This window comes from Hypanus sabinus, chromosome 6 (genome assembly GCF_030144855.1).
Source record: "Hypanus sabinus isolate sHypSab1 chromosome 6, sHypSab1.hap1, whole genome shotgun sequence".
Taxonomy (NCBI): domain Eukaryota; kingdom Metazoa; phylum Chordata; class Chondrichthyes; order Myliobatiformes; family Dasyatidae; genus Hypanus; species Hypanus sabinus.
The window spans coordinates 44,744,288-44,767,224 of NC_082711.1; the positions used below are offsets into that span (position 1 = coordinate 44,744,288).

The 22,937-nt window shown below is 40.5% G+C and overlaps 1 protein-coding gene across 2 annotated transcripts in view; it reads right to left on the reverse strand.

Moving 5' to 3' along the window:
* Positions 1-22,030, reverse strand: part of LOC132395430 (patched domain-containing protein 3-like) — a 29,953-nt gene extending 7,923 nt beyond the window's left edge. Inside the window, exons 1-3 of one of the 2 annotated variants that reach the window (XM_059972030.1) lie at positions 21,127-22,030; positions 7,373-7,494; positions 7,126-7,271 (exon numbers count right to left, since the gene is read on the reverse strand). In XM_059972030.1, coding sequence (XP_059828013.1) covers positions 7,126-7,271; positions 7,373-7,494; positions 21,127-21,840 — 982 coding nt within the window. In that variant the 5' untranslated portion in view covers positions 21,841-22,030. The remainder of the gene's footprint in view (positions 1-7,125; positions 7,272-7,372; positions 7,495-21,126) is intronic. The other variant, XM_059972029.1, reaches the window with a different exon arrangement.
* Positions 22,031-22,937: the final 907 nt, after the last annotated feature.

Genomic DNA, 22,937 nt, shown 5'->3' on the forward strand with positions numbered 1-22,937 from the left:
CGACGGGGAAGTCCGTGCCAACATACGAGTGGTTAATGTATGAAGAGCGTTTGATGGCTCTGGGCTGGAGTTCAGAAGAATAAGGGAGGGATCTCATTGAAACATATGAATTATTGAAAGGCCTAGATAAAGTGGGTGTGGAGAGGATATTTCCTACAGTGGGTGAGTCTAGGTCTGGAGGGCAGAGCCTCAGAATACAAGGATATCCCTTTAGAACAGAGACGAGGAGGAATTTCTTCAGCTGCTCCCGAGTCTTATGGACGTGTTCCTGTTAAGAGTGAAGAAAAAGGTTAACAGGGATAACGAGGGATACTGAAAGGGATCTGAAGAGGAGAAAGGAGAAGATATATAAGGAATTCACCCCTTAGAAGTTTTCATGTTTAACAACATTGATCACAATGGCTTTAATTTCCGTTTTTGACACTGATAAACAGAAAAGACTCGTATCAAAGTGAAAAGAAATTTCTATAAATTGGTCTAAATTCATTACAATAATTAAACACAAAATAATTGATTGCATAATTACTCACTCCCCTTCAAGTCAGTATTTAGTAGATGTACCTTTGGCAGCAATTACTGCCTTGAGTCTGTGTGGATACATCTCTATCAGGTTTGCACATCAGAATATAATTTTTCCCTATTCTTCACAAAACTGCTCAAGCTCTATCTGATTGCAGGGGGAATCATGAGTGAACAGCACTTTTCAAATCCAGCCACAAATTCTCAATGTGAATTGAGGTCTGGACTCTGACTTGGCCAGGCAAGGACATTAACTTCCTTGTTTTTAACCCATTCCTGTGTAGCTTTGGCTTTATGCTTGGGGTCATTGTCTTGCTGGAAAACAAATCCCCCAAGTCTCAGTGCTCTTGCAGACTGGTTCAAGTTGTCTTGCAGGATTTCTCTGTATTTTGTTGCATTCATTTTACCCTTCACAAGCCTTCCAGGGCCTCTAGCACTGAAACATCTCCACAGCATGATGCAGCTAGCACCATGCTTCATGGTAGGGATGATGTGCAGTGTTTAGTTTACATCAAATTGAGCGTTCAGTCTGATGGCCAAAAAGCTCAGTTTTTGGTTTCATTAGACCATAGAACCTTCCAGCTAACTTCAACATCTCCCACATGCCTTCTGGCAAACTCTAGCCCAGATTTCATGTGAGGGTTTTTCCCCCAAACAGTGGCTTTCTCTTTCCTACTCTCCTATAAAGCTGTGACTGGTGAAGTACTGGGGCACCAGTTGTCGTTAGCGCAGTCTATCCCATCTCAGCCACTGAAGCTTGAAACTCCTCCAGAGTTGTCATAGGTCTCTTCATGCACTCCCTCACTAATTCCCTTCTTGCACGGTCACTCAATTTTAAAGGATGGACTGTTCTAGGCTGCACCATATCTTTCCAGTGTTGGTGCGTGGCCTAGTGGATAAGGCCTCAGTCTAGTGATCTGAAGGTCACTGGTTTGAGCCTTGGTGTCCTTGAGCAAGGCACTTAACAACACATTGCCAGGATACTCATCAGCTGCTAGACCTTCCTAATACAGGTGTATTTCTACTGCAATCAATTGAAACACCTTGACTGCACACAGGTGATCTCAACTTCAGTAATTATGTGACTTCTTAAACCAATTGGTTGCACAAGTGATGATTTGGTGTCATATTAAAGAGGGTGAATATTTATACATCAATTATTTTGTGTTTTATATTAGTAATTCATTAACCTGTTTTCACTTGTAAATGAAAGTCTTTTTCTGTTGATCAGTGTCAAAAAAGGCAAACTAAATCCACTGTAATTCAGTGTTGTATAACAAAACATGAAAACTTCTGGGTGGGTGGGTAGGGTGAATACTTTTTATAGGCACTGTATGACAGGGTTTGGCAGATGTGATCAAATGAAATCTTTGAGCAGTTTAAGGGGTATGGGAGTTTAAAGGAACATGAGATAACTTACAGGAGAATTACAAAAGATTCTATAAGAATATATTGAAAGCAAGTGGTTAACTAGGGAGGGAAATGGTCCCTTGATTAATATGGTTGCCTGTGTATGGAACTGTGGGAGAAGTCTTAAATATTTGGCAGTGGTCCCTGATGGATCAAATCAATGTCATTAAAATGTTTATCCTTCCTAAATTTTTATACATTTCAATCTTTACCAATTCTTATTTCTAAAGCTTTCTTTGACTCATTAGACTCAATTATTTCATCCTATATATTGTTACATACCCCATAACTGGGTCACTTACCAGCAAAGACAGAGAGGTCTGTTGAAGTCTGATGGTACTATTTTTAACAGTATTTATTGATAAAAATACACAAAAATAATATCAATGCAAACATACAGATATTATACATCATCAATACTAAATCTAATAGCGCGGGTATAATAATAATCAATAAGAAATAGCTCTATCCTTGTCTAGGGGATAATGTATTGTCCGATGGAAATATAAAAGTCACTCAAGTTCATTCAAGCTGCAGCTTTTTGGTTGGAGAGAAAGACGGAGGTTTAACTTGCCCATTCCTTTTATGATGTCAATCCTTCGAGAGTCATTGGGGGACTGATTTCCCCTTTGTGGTTAGCTAAAGCCGTGCTTCTGTGGTAAAGACCCACCGATTCCGAGGCAAATGGAAAAGGACGCACGTGGGCTTTTCCACCAGCTTTCGCTATTATGCTGTTACAGGAGTTCTAGCATTTCTTCTGGTGTGTCTGAAGGGGCTGTTCCCCAGACCCTCTATTATCCTGACTCACAGGGTCTCAGATGTCAATCAGGTTGGGATGATGCAATTCCTCCACCAACCCCGACTCGGTTCATTGCCTGGGGGCTTCAATGCATCGTACAGTATTCAATACACAATTCTGTCTCCAAGAGACAACAGCCGTTATCAATGGTTCCGCCTTTCGGAGGCCAGGACACATTCCAAACCCTTTGTGGATTCTGCATGTCTTTCTTTCATTTCCTGGATCTCCTGAACTGACTTAATAGTGATCTTGCAATTCTCAAAAAGGAGGGGGCCACGGACGTAACAATATGGAAGGGCAAACATCCCCAATTAAATAAAGCTCACCTTCAAAAACCTAAAAGGGTAGGTGATATGGCCTTTCTCAATTTTTGTTTATATTACTGGGCAGCCAACATACACTGTCCTATTTTTTGGTCTTACCTTTATAATCAGTCGGACTGCCCAATATGGGTGGCAATGGAGTTGAACTCTGATAAGAATCTCTCTATCTCCACACTTCTTGGATCTGCACTTCCTTGCCATCTGCCGAAGCCAATTGTTAATCCTGTTAATCAGGCACACTCTGAGAATATGGGTTCAGTTCAGAAAGTATAATGGTCTTAGTGGTTTTACCCTCTCTCTCTTTAGTCATCTCTTTCAGCCTTCCATGCACAATTTAGCATTTCAAGTCTGGCACAGAAAGGGCATTAGGTGCTTTGAAGATCATTTTATAGACAATCACTTTGCAACTTTTGAACAACTGTCTGTAAAGTTCACTCACTTCTTTAGATATCTCCAAATTAGACATTTTATCAACCCTTTAATATTAAACTTCCCTAAGGTACCCAATAAAAATGTTGTTGACTTGTTTCTTCACATGAATCCATTGTGTAAAGGTTTAATATCTACTATGCAAGATAAGTTAGTGACTTTGAGGCGAGCCCCCCTTTACAAAATTAAAACTGCCCGGGAGCAAGATTAAAATTTTCCTTTGTCCGATGATGTACGGGATTCAATTCTCATGTCAGTTAATTTAACTTCTTTATGTGCTCGCCCATGCCAGTTAGTTTAAGGCCGTACAAAGGGCTCATACGTCTAAAACTAAATTATTGCGCATCTATCCAGACATTAGTCCCTGTTGCAACAAGTGTAAAGGGGGCGAGGCTTTCCTTATTCATATGTTTTGGATTTGCCCTGGCTTAGAGAAATATTGGAGAGGTGTCTAACTTTATCCCATATACTTATTTATTGGTGGGGCCACTCTTGGTGAATTGTGTTCAGTTTTGACCACCCTGCTGTAAAGATGATGTTGTTTACTAGAGAGAGTACAGAAAAAGATTACAAAGATGCTGCCAGAACTTAAGAAACAGAGTTAGGGGGAAGAGGTTAGACAAGCTAGGACCTTATTCCTTAGAGCATAGGAGACCATGAGGTGATTTTATTGTGGGACATAGACTGAGTGAATGTGCTGTCATTTTCTTTGGATTGGGAAATCAAGTTCTAGAGCAGGGGTTCCCAATCTTTTTTTATGCCGTGGACTCCTACCATTAACTTAGGGTTCCATGAACCCCAGTTAAACTGATTAGAAGGGATAGGTTTAAGTGAGAGGGGTAAGATTTAGTTGGAACTTAAGAGGCATCTTTATTGCACAAAAGGTGTTATCTATTGTAGTGGAATTAGCTGCCAACAATTCTTGGGGATGTTTTCACCTTGTATGCACCAAAGCACCTAAAACCTTTTCCTTTATATTGTATGTTCATATTCTCTACAATATCCCCTGAAATCTTCAAATACAATATTCTTCTCTAGTGATTACAGATGACAAGATCAACCCATAATCCCTGGCATCACATAGTTTTCCCCTCGGTCCCTACTCTTTCCCGGGGTATCCTCTTTGCCTGTATGTCTATACTTACAAAATGCTTTGTTATTTTTCTTAATCTTGTCTGCCATTAATATTTTGTGGACCCTCTTTGCCTTCTTCCTAATTTCTGTCTTAACTTTCATACACATTAAAGACATAGACAGTGGCAAGATTAGGAGAGGATATATTGATATTCTCAGACATATTGACATTCAGAATGAGGAATGCCTTGAAAAACATGAAAGTGGATACTGAAAAATGTAAGGAACAAGATTGCTGAGGCAATAGAGAAAATAGAGAGGATGTCTTCTATGGTGGGAGAGTCTAGGACCAGAGGACACAGTCTCAGAATAGAGAGTTGTCCTTTTAGAATGGGGATGGGGAATTTCTTCAGCCAGAGAGTGGTGAATCTGGGAATTCATTGATGAGGTGAGGGTAGTGAATATTGTGCATGTGGGCTTTAATAAAGCATTAAAATATACCTTTTGGTAAACTGGTCTAAAAGATTAGGTTCACATGGGATCCACAGTTAATCAGTAAACTGGATCCAAAAATTGCTTGGTTATCAGAAGACAGAGGAGGGATATTTTTCTGGTTGAAGACCTGTAAACAGTGGTGATCCACAAGGAATAATGCTGGGAACTTGGTTGTTTGTAAAATAGGTTAATAATTTTGATCAAAATGCAGATGGTCTGATGATTCAGCATGCAGATGAAACAAAAACTGTCACAATGAGGAAAGTTGTCACAGGATTTAGCAGAATCAGTTGGAAATTTTTTCAGAGAATTGACAGATGGAATTTAATCTGGACAAATAAGAGATGATGTGATAAGTATGTTAAACTCCCAAAACATCTACGTTACCGAATGGTGTAATTGTGAATGAAGCTGGTCCTAGCTTAAGTAGAAATGCCTATGATGATCGGACATCAACTACTCCAACCCAAGGGATTGATGGAACATTTAATCTTCACAGGTGCTGCTAGTCTTCCAAACTGTACCAGATTTTGCTATTTATTTCAGCAATGACTAATTAGCCAGCATTGAGGTGCTGATCTGGATTTTGGCAAGGGAAGATGGCTGTAGCATTCTCGCTCGGGTGTAATGAAAACGCCAAATTAAACGCCGAGATAAACCGCCGTCAATGAGAACAAGATCGCAGTAAGATTAACCATTTACTGTTCACTCTTCACATTAACATATGGTGAAAACTGATGATAAAACAATACAAGATTGATACAGTATTTGTTCCCTTCTTGATATCACATTTACGTTGTAAATACTTGTAAAAGTAAACTACAACTACATTACATTAAAGTGCAGCATATAGTCAGAATTTACCTACGCCATTGACTGCTTTAAATACACTTCAATGCAAACTATCCGCAACTCTTTAACTAACGAAAACATAAACATTATCGACCATCGTTACTTTTAACAGGATCGGCGTTAACATTTTAATTCAACATATCGATTATTTATTAACTTACAGCGTTGCTCTCACTGTGATTTCTAATGCTTACGAACAACTTCTTGCTCGGGTCTGCCTCGTGCGAGCCCTTGCCCTTGCGTTGATCCCAAACCGGTATTTTCCCACAAGACGCGGCAAAACCGGATGTGACGTCATCGCATGCCGATATATTTTACAGGCAATGATTATACTTTAAGCAATTCTAATTCTAACTAGAAAATACTAACAAATGAATTACTAAGCGAAAATAGTATAAACTAAATAACTTCCATAAAGGCAACACAATGGCATTACAAATGGTGGGGCAGGGGCAGGAAGGCAAGTCAGAAGTTAAAGCTAGAGCAAAGAAGAATGACAAAGAGACAATGGAAATGGTTGCCACAGTAGTGCAGCAGTTAAGGCAACATCATTACAGCTCTGGGCATCAAAATTCAGAGTTCAATTCCCACTGCTGTTTGTAAAAGAGTTTGTGTGTTCTCCCCTTAAACTGTGTTGGTCTTTTCTGGGTGCTCTGATTTCCTCCCACATTCCAAAGACATATGGTCAGTAGGCTAACTGGTCATTGTAAACGGTCCTGTGAAAAGGCCGGGGTTAAATTGGGGGTTGCTGAGCAGTACAGCTCCTTGGGCTGGAAGTACCTTTTCTGTGCTGCATCTCTAAATAAATTTATAGAAACAAGAAGAACGTAAATGGGAATTGACAGGACTCATATGAGCACTGATATACTGCGAGATCTAGAAGTTCATACCTTGCTGTAAGTGGCAACACAAGTCAATAGAATGATATGGAAGGTGTGCAGTGTGCTTGCCTTCCTTGATCAGGGTATGGATTATAAAGGTTGGCGGGACTGATGAAGGGTCTCAGCTCAAAACATCGACTGTACTCTTTTCCAAAGATGCTGCCTGGCCTGCTGAGTTCCTCCAGCATTTTGCACGTGTTGCTTGGATTTTCAGCATCTGTAGCTTTTCTCTTGTCTGTGATAAAAATTTGCAGATCACTTTGCAGCCACATAAAAGCTTGGTTAGGCCACACCTGGGCTATATTCTAATCATGCTTATAGTATTGAGGTAAATGCAACTTGCCTAGAATGAGGAATGGTGCATTGGCCGTATTGATGGCAAATTTCATCCCACAAAACAGCAACAATCCAAATCCTGATAGTACCGCAAATCCAGCTGACACAACTCCCAGAGCAGCCACCCAGATTTTAGTCCTCACACAGTCAAACCTGAAAATAAATTCGGTAATCTTCCATAAGACAACATATGTTTTATTTTATATGTTCAATGAAAATGTATCAAAAATAAATATGACAGTAGCCCATCTTACCTCATGCAAGATGTGATGGAAAAAAAGATTGAAAGAAAATAAGTGACCGAGAACAAAGGAACAATTTTTTCAGCATTTTCCTCAAATTCTTCTTGCCTTGATATTGATGTGAAATAAGACACCTATAAGTTAGAGACAAATGTTATATAATTATAAAGTATCGCCAAATTATTCTCAAGCAAATTTCAACGAACCTCCAAAAGGATTTACCACTTTGTCATGAAAACAATTAGTTATTAAACGTGTATCAAGCAGTTGCAACTAATGAGAGGCTTAATTCGTATTTAAGAACAAACTGCTTTAAAAGCATGTTAAAAACATTAAAGCAAATATTGACCATTCACAAGGAAAACTAATGGCCTTTTTTGTTGAATTGAACCTCTGATATTCATATGCATAAGATTACTGTTGAAGAATAACATCTTTACATTTTAGTTTAACCAGTTACAGAAACACAAAGTGAAATCGTGCAAGTTATCAATCAGTAACTACCGAATAGAATTTGATGTCAGCATTCAGTAGTGTATTACTCTAGTTTGAAGTTCAGAAAAAAGAGATGTTATTTTGACAAGCAGCACAATATAGACCGATAGTTTCACTCCATTTGGGTTAAGATTTTATGTTTTTGGGTATGCTAAGCAACATTTTGCTGAATTCCATTTGAACTCTTCTGAAATTCCCAGGGATTGCCAAGGGATTCCCAGGGATATTCATGAGGAGCTGTGACAGTAACAAGGGGGAAACAAGAACTGGAGTCTGAGGAATCTGTAGAAACAGACCTACCTCCAAAGACCTTCCATTATCTGCAAGGTGAAATCCAAGCATGTGTTGCATTTCTCTCTATTTTCTTTGAGGAATGCAAATCCAACATCACTCAAGTAATGGGACAGTATCTGGGATAAAGCTGTTTAATTACTTGGCATCTTATCTATCACTCTATACATTCACTCTCTCTGGCACCATTGACCCTATTTTAGTGAGCACCTGCTGTAAAATGAACTGCTTATGTTGGCAAGATATCCAACAAGCTACAGGAGGGCAGGCATTACTGCTGCCTGGTAGGCCACATATTTCATGCTAGGTTGAGATCTCGATCTTTAGGTAACTAAAGGCTCTGCTGATGTAGTTAAGGCAATGGTGTATTTCATCCATCATTTATTGATAAGATGTCAACAAGTTCTAAGAATTGGTTTATATTTCCATTAAATGCAGGACAGTGTTGCACAGCAGGGTCTGATCAGTAGAAGAGCTTTGTTTAGTGCATATTAAGCAAAGGCCCATTCTATCTTTGCTTCAGTGAATGAATCAACAATGAATTGGAACCCATGAAAAACAAAAACTTGCAGATGCCGGATATCTTGAATAATAGCATAAAATGTTGGAAAAACTCAACGGGTCAGATTGCATTTGAGAAAAGGGAAAGAATTAGCTTTTTCAGGTCTGGCTTCTTCATTAGAACTGAGAAAGAGGGAAACAGTTTGTTCTTAAAATGTCCTCACAAAATTCTTTGCTCTGAGCAGGACAAGCTTAATTTATTTCTTACAATGTAAAAGAAGCCATTTAGCCCATTGGGTTCCCAACAGGGAAACCGTATCCGTCCCATTTTCCACACATTTCCCTACTACATCTCCTGTCTCACATCATCAATTCTTTTAATTTTATATATGCAATGTTGGAGGCAGACTGATTATAAAATTTATCTTCACTTTCAATGTATTAACATAGCATTCAACCATGTGGTAAAAAGACCAAGACAACAAATGTGGCACTAAGTGTAGACTACTGTGTCACAATGATTCCTTTCCTCCTTATGTCTCAGAAGCATGGAAATAATTTGCTAATTTGGTTTATTACTGTCACAGGTACCTAGGTATAGTGAAAAGCTTTGCCATCCATACAGATCACTTCATTAATCGAGTACATTGAGACAGCCCAAGAGAAAAGCACCATGTAATGTTACGTGTACAGAGAAAGTACAGCGTAAGTGGTTAGTAAGGTGCAAGCCTATGAATTGGCACCTTGTCAGATTAAGAGTCTATCTTAACATGCAACAGATCCATTCAACAGCAAGATAGATGCTGTTCCTGAAACTGGTGGTGTGAGCTTTCAGGCTTTTGTTTCTTCTGCCCAACAGGAGCATGGAGAAGAGAGAATACTTTGGGTGACAGGGGTCTTTGAGTCTTTGGCTGCATTACTGAGGCAGCAGGAAGTGCAAGCATGCAGACAAAAATGAAGGGACAACTATAACTTCTCCTCAAGGCGCTCCAGAGATACCACAATCACCACCTCTAATGTTTTTATATCTTCAGTTCCAGGTCAACATATACATCAATGAAGCTGTAATAACACAGTTGTAGAGTAACAGTATCAGTCCATCATGTCTATGATGACCACCAAGAACTTCTCTATGCTAATTCTATTTCGGTTATTGGTTTATTGTGGAATGTGTAGCAAAGTAGAGTGAAAAATAATCTATTTTTGGCATCCACCCATACAGATCATTACATCATATCAGTACATTGAGGTAGTAAAAGGGAAAAGCAGTAACAGAATACAGAATAAAGTGCTACATTTACCCGCACTTGGTCCATGGCCCACAATATTTTTTTGTACCAATTCAAGTGTTCTTCTAGGTACTTAAATAGACAATAGGTGCAGGAGTAGGCCATTTGGCCCTTCAAGCCAGCACCACTATTCACTGTGGTCATGGCTGATCATCCACAATCAGTACCCCATTCCTGTCTTCTCCCCATATCCCTTGACTCTGCTATATTTAAGAGATTCATCTAACTCTTTCTTGAGAGCATCCAAAGAATTGGCCTCCACTGCCTTCTGCGGCAGAGCAATCCACAGATCCACAATTCTCTGGGTGAAAAAGTTTTGTCTCAACTCCATCACGCCCTGGGGATTTATCAGCCTTCAGTCCCATCAGTCTACCCAACACCATTTTCTGCCTAATGTGAATTTCCTTCAGTTCCTCCATTACCCTAGGTCCTCTGGCCACTATTACATCTGGGAGATTGTTTGTGTCTTCCCTAGTAAAGACAGATCCAAATTACCTGTTCAACTCATCTGCCTTGTTCCCCATAATAAATTCACCAAATATTGTGGGAGCACATGCCTCTACCACCCAGTCAGGCACTGAGTTCCTTCTTGGTGAGAAAATTCTTCCTCATGGTACATTGGACAATACAGATTAAGCTCTTTGGCTCATGATGTGGCTCTGAATATGATGCCAAATTAAACTAATCCCTTCCCACTGCACATGATCCATATCCCTCCATACTCTGCATGTTTAGTTGTCTATCAAACAGCACCTTCATCCCCACTACCAACCCTGAAAGCTCGTTCAAAGCACCCACCACTCTGCGTAAAATAAATCTGCCTTGCACAATCTCCTTTAGACTTGCCCTCTCACACCCTAAAGCTACATTCTCAAGTATTCAATATTTATATAATGGGAAAATTATTCTGCCTGCCTGCCCTATCTATGCTATTCTTAATTTTATAAACTTCTATCAGGTTTCCCCTCTGCCTCTGATAGTGCAGGAAAAAACCCACAAGTTTGTTTTTCCAGCTTCTCCTTATAGCCAATACACTCTAATCTGGACAGCATCCTGATTACCTCTTCTGCACCCTCTCCTTCTTGCAATGGGGTAACCAGACTGTATGGAATGCTCTAGGTGCAACTTAACCAAGGCTTTATACAGCTGCTTAAATGACTTCCTTACTCTTGTATTCTTAGTCCCTAATAATTAAGACAAGCTTTCCACATGCCTTCTTTACTACTCTATGTACTTGTGTTACCACTTCCAGGGAGGTATGGATTTCGACCCCAAGATCCCTCTGTGCATCAATGCTGTTAAAGGTCTCGTTAACTGTATATTTTCCCCTTAGATCTGACCTCCTAAAGTGCAACACCTTACACTTGACCATATTAATCTTTACTTGCCACTTCTCCATCCACAACTATAACTGATCTGTATCTTCTAATTACCTTTATTGTCCATAACTCAAACAATTTCAGTGACCTGCAAACTTACAACCCATATACATTTTCATCCACTAATTAACCCATCTACATTTTTGTTCTGAAGTCCTCTAAACTTTTTTTCCTTAACATAAACCTGGGCCATTCATTCATAGACAACTCAGCTATGCCTGATAACAGTTTCTTAAAAAAGCACTCTATTCTGTGCTCCATTGGAAGTGATTACTAGATGGAGTGAGAAAACAATTCAAGCATGTTCATGAAATCTCCTTGAAGGTGATATCCCCACCATATGACTCATGAGTCCCTGCCCCATGATCTCTAAAATGGAAAAAAAATATCTGAATGATATTAAAAACCTTGTCTATTCAATTAGAGCACACAGGAACCGTGAAGGAGTGCACTTTGTCCTGATTTCCCATTCCTATCAAGTATCTCCTATCCTAAATTGGTAGCATCTCATCAGCTAGCTCAGAACCCATCGAACTGGAGTGGAAACAAATGAATCTCAATCTTGAAGAACTACCTGTGAATAAGTAGATGTCTCCAGCAATACCTCCCAACCCATCACCTTGACAATCTTGAAGCATATGCAGCAAACACACGGACACATCATCTCCTGCTGGAAATATATGGTTGTTTCTTCACTGTTATTTGATCTAAATGCTTTAATTCCCTATCCAGCAGTTCTGTGGGAAGGACTATAGCAGTTCAGACTCACCATTCTCATGGACAATGAGAAAAGGGTAATAATGGCTATTCACAGTTATTTTGTAAACAACTCTATTCTTTTACTCTGGTTAGATGCTAACTGCATTTCTTTGGCTTTGTATCTGTACTCAGCACAATGACAATAAAGTTGAATCTAATCTAATCTAAATACAGGGCTTAAGAGTAACACCCACATCCCATAAAATGAATTATCATTTGAATCTGAATCCTTGATGTCTATTTTGGCTCTCTAAGGTGTTCATGAAAGTAATGAGAACAATGCTGTGACTTGTGAGGAAGGCTTCTTGTTATCTTATTTTCTCACATTTAGTCCTGCCTCTAGCCAAGCTGTTATGATGCATAGAAAACAGTGGCATGTACCCAATAATTTTAACTAAGGTGTGGTCTCTTCAAAAAAAAAGGACAACATATCCAAGCCCAATCTCAAATAAACACACACAATGAAGAAGCAAATGGCAAATTACCCTTACTCATCAATAATCTGCTCCACAATGGTTACTTTGGCTTCTACCAAAAAAAAAACTTGCTAATGCACCTCATTACTTCTTGGTCCAAAAATAAACAGTCTCCAATGCTGAGACTGGAATGATTGCCCTCAGCAACAAGGAATCACAAATAAATATTACAATTTAAGGAATAAATCTGAACAGAGGAAAATTCTCTGTTGCTGGATACCTCATTTTACCAGTGTTTGTGATTCTTGGAGAAAAATTATGTCAGCCCTAAGGCATTCTTCACAGCATCCAACATCCATCCATCAGTAATCCATTGATGTGATTTAACCATAATATGATCTGTTTTAATCTACAATTTGAGTAGGAGAAGGGAAAAATCGGATGTGTCAGTATTACAGTTGAACAAAGGGAACTATGGAGCTATGAGGGAGGAGCTGGCCAAAGTTCAATGGAACAATACCCTAGCAGGGAAGACAGTGGAACAACAATGGCAGGTATTTCTGGGAATAATGCAGAAGGTGCAGGATCGGTTCATTCCAAAGAGGAAGAAAGATCCTAAGGGGAGTAAGGGGAGGCGGTGGCTGATGAGCGAAGTAAAGGACAGTATAAAAATAAAAGAGAAGTATAACATAGCAAAGATGAGCAGGAAACCAGAGAACTGGGAAGCTTTTAAAGAGCAACAGAAGGTAACAAAAAAGGCAATACACCAAGAAAAAATGAGGTATGAAGGTAAACTAGCCAAGAATATAAAGGAGGATAGTAAAAGCTTCTTTAGGTATGTGAATAGCAAAAAAAATAGTTAAGACTAAAATTGGGTCATTGAAGACAGAAATGGGTGAATTTATTATGGGGAACAAGGAAATGGCAGATGAGTTGAACAGGTACTTTGGATCTGTCTTCACTAGGGAAGACACAAACAATCTCCCAGATGCAATAGTGGCCAAAGGAACTAGGATAATGGATGAACTGAAGGAAATTTATATTAGGCAAGAAACGGTGTTGGATAGACTGTTGAGTCTGAAGGCTGATAAGTCCCCGGGACCTGATAGTCTGCATCCCAGGGTACTTAAAGAGGTGGCTCTAGAAATCGTGGACACATTGCTAATCATTTTCCAATGTTCTATAGATTCAGGAAGAGTTCTGCGAAACGGAGAGTGACTAATGTTGTTCCACTTTTCAAGAAAGGAGGAAGAGAGAAAACGGAATTATAGACTGGTTAGCTTGACGTCAGTGGTGGGAAAGATGCTGGAGTCAATTATAAAAGAGGAAATTACTTCACATTTGGATAGCAGTAGGAGGATCAGTCCAAGTCAGCATGGATTTAGTATTGGGGGCAGAGTACTGACATGGATTGAACATTGGCTGGCTGACAGGAAACAAAGAGTAATGATTAATGGGTCCCTTTCAGAATGGCAGGCTGTGACCAGTGGGGTACCGCAAGGTTCGGTGCTGGGATGGTAGCTGTTTACAATATACATTAATGATTTAGATGATGGGATTAAAAGTAACATTAGCAAATTTGCCAATGACACAAAGCTGGGTGGCAGTGTGAAATGTCAGGAGGATGTTATGAGAATGCAGGGTGACTTGGACAGGTTGGGTGACTGGGCAGATGCAGAATGGTGTCAAGTTAGGAAAAGGGGAAGTACAACGAGAGCTGGGTGTCCTTATTCATCAGTCATGGAAAGTAAGCATGCAGGTACAGCAGACAGAGAAGAAAGCTAATGGCATGCTGGCCTTCATAACAAGGGGAGTTGAGTATAGGAGCAAAGAGGTCCTTCTGCAGCTGTACAGGGCCCTGGTGAGACCCCACCCTGGAGTATTGTGTGCAGTTTTGGTCTCCAAATTTGCGGAAGGATATTCTTGCTATTGAGGGAGTGCATTGTAGGTTCACAAGGTTAATTCCTGGAATGGTGGGACTGTCATATGTTGAAAGATTGGAGCGACTGGGCTTGTATACACTGGAATTTAGAAGGATGAGAGGGGATCTGATTGAAACATATAAGATTGTTAAAGGATTGGCCATGCTCGAGGCAGGAAGCATGTTCCCGCTGATGGGTGAGTCCAGAACCAGAGACCACAGTTTAAGAATAAGGGGTAGGCCATTTAGAACAGAGATGCGGAAAAACTTTTTCACCCAGAGAGTGGTGGATATGTGGAATTCTCTGACCCAGAAGGCAGTGGAGGCCAAGTCTCTGGATGCTTTCAAGAGAGAGTTCGATAGAACTCTTATAGATAGCAGGGTCAAGGAATATGGGGAGAGGGCAGGAATGGGGTACTGATAGTGTATGATCAGCCATGATCATAGTGAATGGCGGTGCTGGCTAGAAGGACTGAACGGCCTACTCCTGCACCTACTGTCTATTGTCTATTATTGAATGGATTTCCCTTAGTTAGAAATGGAGCTGTTCTCTGACATTACACAATCTCAAATTTAGGCAAAGTGATTCTACTAAAACTAGCAGCTCATTCATCACCTGTTTCCTTGAACACTCTTACTGATACTTTCTGCAATTTTGGAACAATCTAAAGCAGCTTTTGCAAAGCTCTCTAGCCTTATAACAAAAGACAAGGATCCATACATTGAAACATCATTTATTTTAACAATGCTCAAAGTCCATGAGATCATAAAACCATGAGACATAGTAACAGAGTTAGGCCATTGAGTCTGCTCTGCCATTCTTTGATGGCATATTATCCCTCTCAACCCCATCTTGTGCCTTCTCCCTGTAACCTTTAACACCCTGACTAATCAAGGACCTATCAATCTCCACCTTAAATATACCCAATGAACTGGTGTCCACAGTCGCTTGTGGCAAAGAATTCCACAGATTCACCAACCTCTGGCTCAAGTAATTGCTCTTCATTTCTGTTCTGAATGGACATCCCTCTATTCTGAGACTGTGCCCTCCAGACCTATACTCCCTCACAATAGGAAACAACTCCACACTGACTCTATCAAGGATTTTCAACATTCCAAAGATTTCATTAAGATCCCCCCCCACCATTTTTCTAAACTCCAGCGAATACAGGCTGAGAGCCAAACACTCCTCAAAAGAGGTCCCAATTATCCAGAAATCTGAATCCCTGCGTCCAGCTCCAGCTACACATTTATCTGCCACCTTATTCTATTCCTACCCTCACTGTTGCATGGCACAGACACAAATCCCGAGATTACTATGTTTTAGATCCTGCTTCTCAGCTTCCTTCCTAACTCCCTGTATTCTATTTTCAGGACCTCCTCCCTTTCTCTACCCATGTCATTGGTAGCAATATGTACCATGACTTCTAGCTGCTCATGCTCCCTTTTCAGGATATTGTGGACGTATCCAGATACATCTCGGACCCTGGTACCTGGGAAGCAAACTAACACCTGTGTTTCTTTTCATGTCCAGATAATCGCCTATCTGTCCCCTGACAAAAGAGTCCCCTATTACTGCTGCCACCCTTTTCAGTTCCCTACTCGTCTGAGCCACAGGGCCAGACTCAGTGCCAGAGTAGCTTCCCCAAGTTGGGTTGTTACGCCACAACAGTACTCAAAATGGAGTACTTATTTTTGAAGGGGATGACAACAGGGAAGCTCTCCAGTATCTGACATTCTATTTTCCTCTCTTGGCACTCATTTATCTGTCTCCTTTCACCTCGAGGTGACTACCTCCCTGTAGCTGCTGCCCATCACTCCGTCACTTACCCTAATTAGCCAAAGGTCATCCAGCTGTAACCCCAGTTCCCTAAAAATGTCTCTAAGGAGCTGCATCTCGATGCACCTGGCACAAATGTGGCCATTGGAGAGGCTGAGAATCTCCTGGAAATCCGACATCTGACAACCAGAACAGAACACTGGCTCTGCAGACACACCCCGATTCTCTCTAGAGTTGAATAGGAAATAAGGAATGGACTTACCTAGCCTCCACCTGTTCTAACCGAATCCTTGTTGAGACAAAGCCTTACTACCCTGATTCAAGTCTACTCCGATGACAATTGCTCCCACGATGAGCGCTCCGCTAGGCAGTACCTCTCTTTTCTAGAAACCGGCTTTATAAAAGATCTTTGTCGGAGCTGCACGGGAACTCATCTGCTGCATCTGCGCAGTACTTCAATGAACAAGTATATAAGCTATCTTATGTGTTTTTATTTATACTTCTTTTATTGTGTTCTTTATTTTATTGATTTTATTGATACAAGGATGTTGCCTGGATTGGGGAGCATGCCTTATGAGAACTCAGCCTTTTCTCCCTGGAGCAATGGAGGATGAGAGGTGATCTGATAGAGGTGTAGAAGAAGATGAGAGGCATTGATCATGCGAATAGTCAGAGGCTTTTTCCCAGGACTGAAATGGTTGCCAGAAGAGGACACAGGTTTAAGGTGCTGGGGAGTAGGTACAGAGAAGATGTCACAGTTAAGTTTATTTTTAACTCAGAGAGTGGTGAGTTCGTGGAATGGGCTGCCAGCAACCGTGGTGTAAGCGGATACGATAGGGCCTTTTAAGAGACTTTTAGATGGAGATGAGTAAAATAGAGGGCTATAGGTAAGCCTAGTAATTTCTAGGGTAGGGACATGTTTGGCACAACTTTGTGGGCCAAAGGGCCTGTATTGTGCTGTAGGTTTTCTATGTTTTTTTGTGATGCCTTGAATCCATTCATTCACCCTTGTGTACTGAAAATCACCTTAAACAATCTTGAAGAATATATTCCATCTGCTACCACCCACTGTATTCCACGAGCTAGCCAATTCCAGATCCATGCAGCCAATTTTCCACAGGTCACATGCCTCATGGGGTTGGGGAGGAGGTAGGCAGGAAGAGAGAGGGAAAAAAAGAATACAAAGGCATTCCAGCTTTTATGAGATAGCCCAGCCATCCAAGTTGAGGGACTAAAACAGTAAGTGAGCAAAAGGTTTGAATTGGGGTAGACTGCAGAAGGTCATTGGGCTCAAAAAAAAACAAAAGTAGAAAGAAACAAAGCCATCCACAAACAAGAGAAGATCTGCAGATGCTGGAAATCCAAGCGACACACACAAAATACTAGAGAAACTAGTCCTGCTATAGATACAGCCTGATCTGTTGAGTTACTCTGGTATTTGTGTGGGTTGTGCAGAAACAAAACCATGGGCACATTTGCAAATAGGGATATAACCTTTAAAATTGTCAGAGCTGGAACGAAAGTTGGTTAGCATGTAAGGTGATGATTCTTGAGAGAGATCATGCTTGACTAAGGCTGCAGGTAACAGATTCACATAAGCTTAAGTTTACAGGAGTACAAACTGCATAGGATGACCTGATCCTGTGGTAGTCAGGCAATGGTATTAACATCACAAACAAGAAAAAGCCTGCAGATGCTGGAAATCCAAGTGACTCAGTGGAGACCTGCTGAGTTCCTCCAGCATTTTATGTGTGTTGCAATGTTATTCATAAATTGTTATTCCTCTCCAAGCCTTGTGACTCATAGGGTGGCAACCTTGCCGTTTCTTTACCATTTTGTCTGTTTTTTTACGAGGCTGAGTTGCTAGCTTGACGCTCAACCCAACATGGATAGAAAGCTTGGGAGTCAGCTGGGTACAAACCTAGGACCAGTTGCCTCGAATTCCAATGCTGATGCCACTACACCACCAGCCGGCTATTTTGTTATTAACATCAACGGTATTGTTGACAACCATGTAGTTGCATGTTCACTGAGAATAAAATGTTATTATAACCAATGTTAAGTATCAATTTATTATATACTGGGACGGAGTAATTGTTGCCTCAAAAAGGCAACAATTGTACCAGCACCCAAGAAGAATGAGCTACCTTAATGATTATCGCCCAGTAGCACTCCCATCGAGAGTGATGAAATGCTTTGATAAGTTGGTCATGACTAGACTGAACTCCTGCCTCAGCAAGGACCTGGACCCATTGTAATTTGCCTATCACCACAATAGGTCAAAGCAGATGCAATCTCAATGACTCTCCACATGGCTTTAGAGCACCTGGACAACACCAACACCTATGTCAGGATGCTGTTCATCGACTACAGCTCAGCATTTAATACCATCACTCCCACAATCCCGATTGAGAAGTTGCAGAACCTGGGCCTCTGTACCTCCCTCTGTAATTGGAGGCTTGACTTCCTAACTGGAAGACCACAATCAGTGCAGATTGGTGATAACATAACCTCCTCACTTACAGTCAACACTGTCACAACTCAGGGATGTGTGCTTAGCCCACTGCTCTACTCTCTCTATACCCTTGACTGTGTGGCTAAGCAGAGCTCAAATACCATTTATAAATTTGCTGACAATATAACCATTGTTGGTAGAATCTCGGTGGGGCGGGGCAAAAAAAAAAAAGAATCTCAGTTGGTGAGGAGAAGGCATACAGGAGTGAGATATACCAACTAGGAGAGTAGTGCCACAGCAACAACCTGGCACAATGCCAGTAGATGAAAGAGCTGATTGTAGACTTCAGGAAGGGCAAGACAAATGAACACATACCAATCCTCAGAGGGATCTGAAGTAGAGATTGTGAGCAGTTTCAAGTTCCTGGGTGTCTAGATCTCTGGGGATCTAACATGGTCCCAACATATTAATGTAGTTATAAAGAAGGCAAGGCAGCTATACTTTTTTAGGAGTTGGAAGAGATTTAGTATGTCAACAAATACACTCAAAAATTTCTATAGACGTACAATGGAGAGCATTCTGACAAGCTGCATCACTGTCTGGTAAAGGGGGGGGGGGGGGTTGCTACTGCACAGGAGCGAAAGAAGCTGCAGAGGGTTGTAAATCTAGTCAGCTCCATCTTGGGCAATAGCCTACAAAGTACCCAGGACATCTTCAGGGAGTAGTGTCTCAGAAAGGCAACGTCCATTATTAAGGACCTCCAACGCCCAGGGCATTCCCTTTTCTCACTGTTATCATCATGTAGGAGGTACAGAAGCCTGAAGGCACACACTCAGTGATTCTTAAACCCTTGGACACCACCTCACTTTTTTAAAATATGCAGTATTTGGTTTTTTTGTTTTTTTAAAAAAAACACGTTTTTAAAATCTATTCAATATATGTTTACAGTAATTGATTTATTTATTATTTATTTTATTTTATTTATTATTTTCTTCTTCTATATTACGTATTGCATTGTACTGCTGCTGCACCTAACCCTAAGTTAACAAATGTCACGTCACATGCCGGTGATAATAAATCTGATTCTGAATAAAAAGAAATAGCAAACAGAATTTTTAGCATGACATGAATTGGAGGAAACTTGTGCTCATCAAGGATTAGGTTTAAGTTAGACAGAAATAATGACAAACTAAAGGAAACAAAGAGGGCAAGAGAGACACGAAGTGATGCATCTTCTAGATGTCAACTGGTGGATGTAAAACAAAACACTTTGTTCATATTAAATATCACTGAGCACGCATATTTGAAGGAAGGCAAAGTTCCCAGTATTCTGAGGGAAGAACAAGAAACCATTCTTTAGCTATAACAGTGTTGTCAGGATTAGAAAAGACAAGTCTAGGGCCCATTCAACCAGATGGTGGCAAAAATGCAAGCCAGCATTGCAAGAGTGTATTAATAAGTGACTGTTTCATATTGGGCTGAAACTAAAGCAATATTATCTATGACCAAAATTGTTCAGGCCAGTTGTGAGGTTTACAAATTTGGATCAACAAGAGCTGAACAGATTGCATTCTAAATGGTGAAAAGCTAGGTACCTAAGGAAAATAATATAATTGCAGACTCCCTGGTGACAATTGTTTAATTTTTAGGGATATGAATGAATGGTCTGAGAACTGCAAAAAAGCAAGTGTCTCCAATTAAAATTCTCCGACTTACATTCAAATCACACTATGGTCGTCCCTTTGTCTCCTTCAATATCAAAGCCAGATCTCTATGCTCTGTAAATACTACATATTCATTTGTTTTAATCACAGCAACATTCAGATGCCTGTGACTTACCGCTTATCTATTTTCTTACCTCTCTGTAAAATATTCCTTAAAATGTTTCCCCCCTCTGCTATCTCTTCCTGTAGTTTATGTCATTTTTTTTGCCACTTTGGTGACAGTATGCAGTCCTTTTGGACATTTAACTGAGTTTAAAACACTGCAGAATCCCAAGCTGTTGAAGTTGAACGAACTAAATACAGAATGAACTCAAGAGGATGTGTGGCATTTTTTATGTTTCCATATTCCTCAAAGTGAAGAACATCTAACTCCAAACAGTTTTTCAATATAGGGCAACAGAAAGGCACAATTATCCAATATCCTACCCAATTCGACAATTATTTCTGCTCTTAGAAAGAAAGTGAAAATTGCAGGAGTGGCAAAGAACTCAATGATCTGTGAATTATTGTTGGTGTTCACCTGCTCAATCATGATCTGGCAGATTACTAAAAACCCCCCAAAAATAGCCAGGTTACAGAAAGAGATTTCCTCTTGTGTAATCACGTACAGATATAAATAAGTTGGTACGAGTGAAAGATGCTCTGTTCATTATCAAAGTTCAGTATAAACTGCAAACATCCACCGCAACAGTTTCTCATAAGTGGCACGTTTCCATTTATCCAGCACTTACAAAAATGTAAACAATAAATACTAACCTCAATTTCCGTCAGGTTCATCAGTTCCTTAGGAAAAGCAAAAAGGAAATTTTGCAACCACAGCAAACTTCTCTCTTTCATTTCTTCTCTATCTTCTTGTAAATAATAGTCAATTTTAATTGCTTTTGCTGTTTCTATGATACTGCTTTTTGGTTTTAATTTTACACCTCCAATTGTTGAACCAATAAAAATTCTCTTCATTGTTGGATAAGTAAACTGGGTGCTCCCCGGACTGTAGTTTAAAATAGCATTTGAAAAGCAAGAGCCTGATCTCAATGCACAAAGAGAAGAATAGTTTCTCATGGTATGGTCATTATCAGAGATACTAAACTGCTTCACCTTTTCATCAAGTGATATGATCTCTTTAAACGCATCTATGTTAAGAATGTTTTTACCTTTCGATACAGCAATAAAGGAAGCAAACGTCCCCTCTGTGTACAGCCTCTGTGCAGAGAAGGATTCAGAATCATTGGTTGGAAAATGTTGCTTAATAAAATCTCTCTCGGACTTTGCTGGCCCTCCGATAGGTGTAAATTGCTCTTCCAAATCATTGGCCTCAAGTACCGGTAAAAAATAAAAACCTGCACCCAGTCCCGCAGAAATAAGTAGAGGAATTGTGAAGAACCACCAGGGATGTGTGCCAACAATCTTCCCGAGCTTCTGAAAAGCTGTGCTGAAAACTTTCTCAACACAGTCTGTCTTAGAACAGGTCATGATGAAAGTTCAACAGAACAGCAAAACCTTTATCTCTTCAAAATGTCGCGTTCAAAATCAGGAAGAAGCAACAATCTGGAGATCACTGCGCATGTGTATTCATTCGCATGGCTATTAAAATAACGCCATCGGTGACTGCAATGAGGCGTATTCGAAAACAGACTTCCCGTCAACCGGTTTGGAGACAGTTTCGATTCCGATTCTACTGCAGTGTAGGGTGTGTGTGGGGTTATGTTTATGCGTGCGTACTTCCGTACGTGAATGCGTGCTGGATGGGATGGGTGGAGTCTTGTCAGACAATGATTCGACTCACTGCGCGCTGAGGCTGTTGGTTTATCACCATAGATAGATAGATAGATACTTTATTCATCCCCCAGGGGAAATACAACATTTTTCCAGTGTCCCATACACTTATTGTAGCAAAACTAATTACATACAGTATTTAACTCAGTATAAATATGATATGCATCTAAAATCACCCTCCCAAAAAGCATTAATAAATAGCTTTTAAAAAGTTCTTAAATAGTTTACTAAAGTGCATTGAGTGGTAACTTAAGCTCAGTCCTAACCCCGGCACTTAACATGTCTTGCCCCTGGTGGTTGAATTGTAGAGCCGAATGGCGTTGGGGAGTAATGATCTCTTCATCCTGTCTGAGGAGCATTGCATTGACAGCAACCTGCCGCTGAAGCTGCTTCTCTGTCTCTGGATGGTGCTGTGCAGAGGATGTTCAGGGTTTTCCATGATTAACCGTAGCCTACTCAGCGCCCTCCTCTCTGACACTGATGTCATACTCTCCAGTTCTGTGCCCATGACAGAGCCCGCCTTCCTTACCAGCTTATTAAGACGTGAGGCGTCCCTCTTCTTAATGCTGCCTCCCCAGCACGCCACCACAAAGAAGAGGGCGCTCTCCACAACTGACCGATAGAACATCTTCAGCATCTCACTACAAACATTGAATGACGCCAGGCTTCTGAGGAAGTACAGTCGACTCTGTGCTTTCCTGCACAGGGCATCTGTGTTGGCAGTCCAGTCTAGCTTCTCGTCTAACTGCACTCCCAGATACTTGTATGTCTTAACCTGCTCCACACATTCTCCT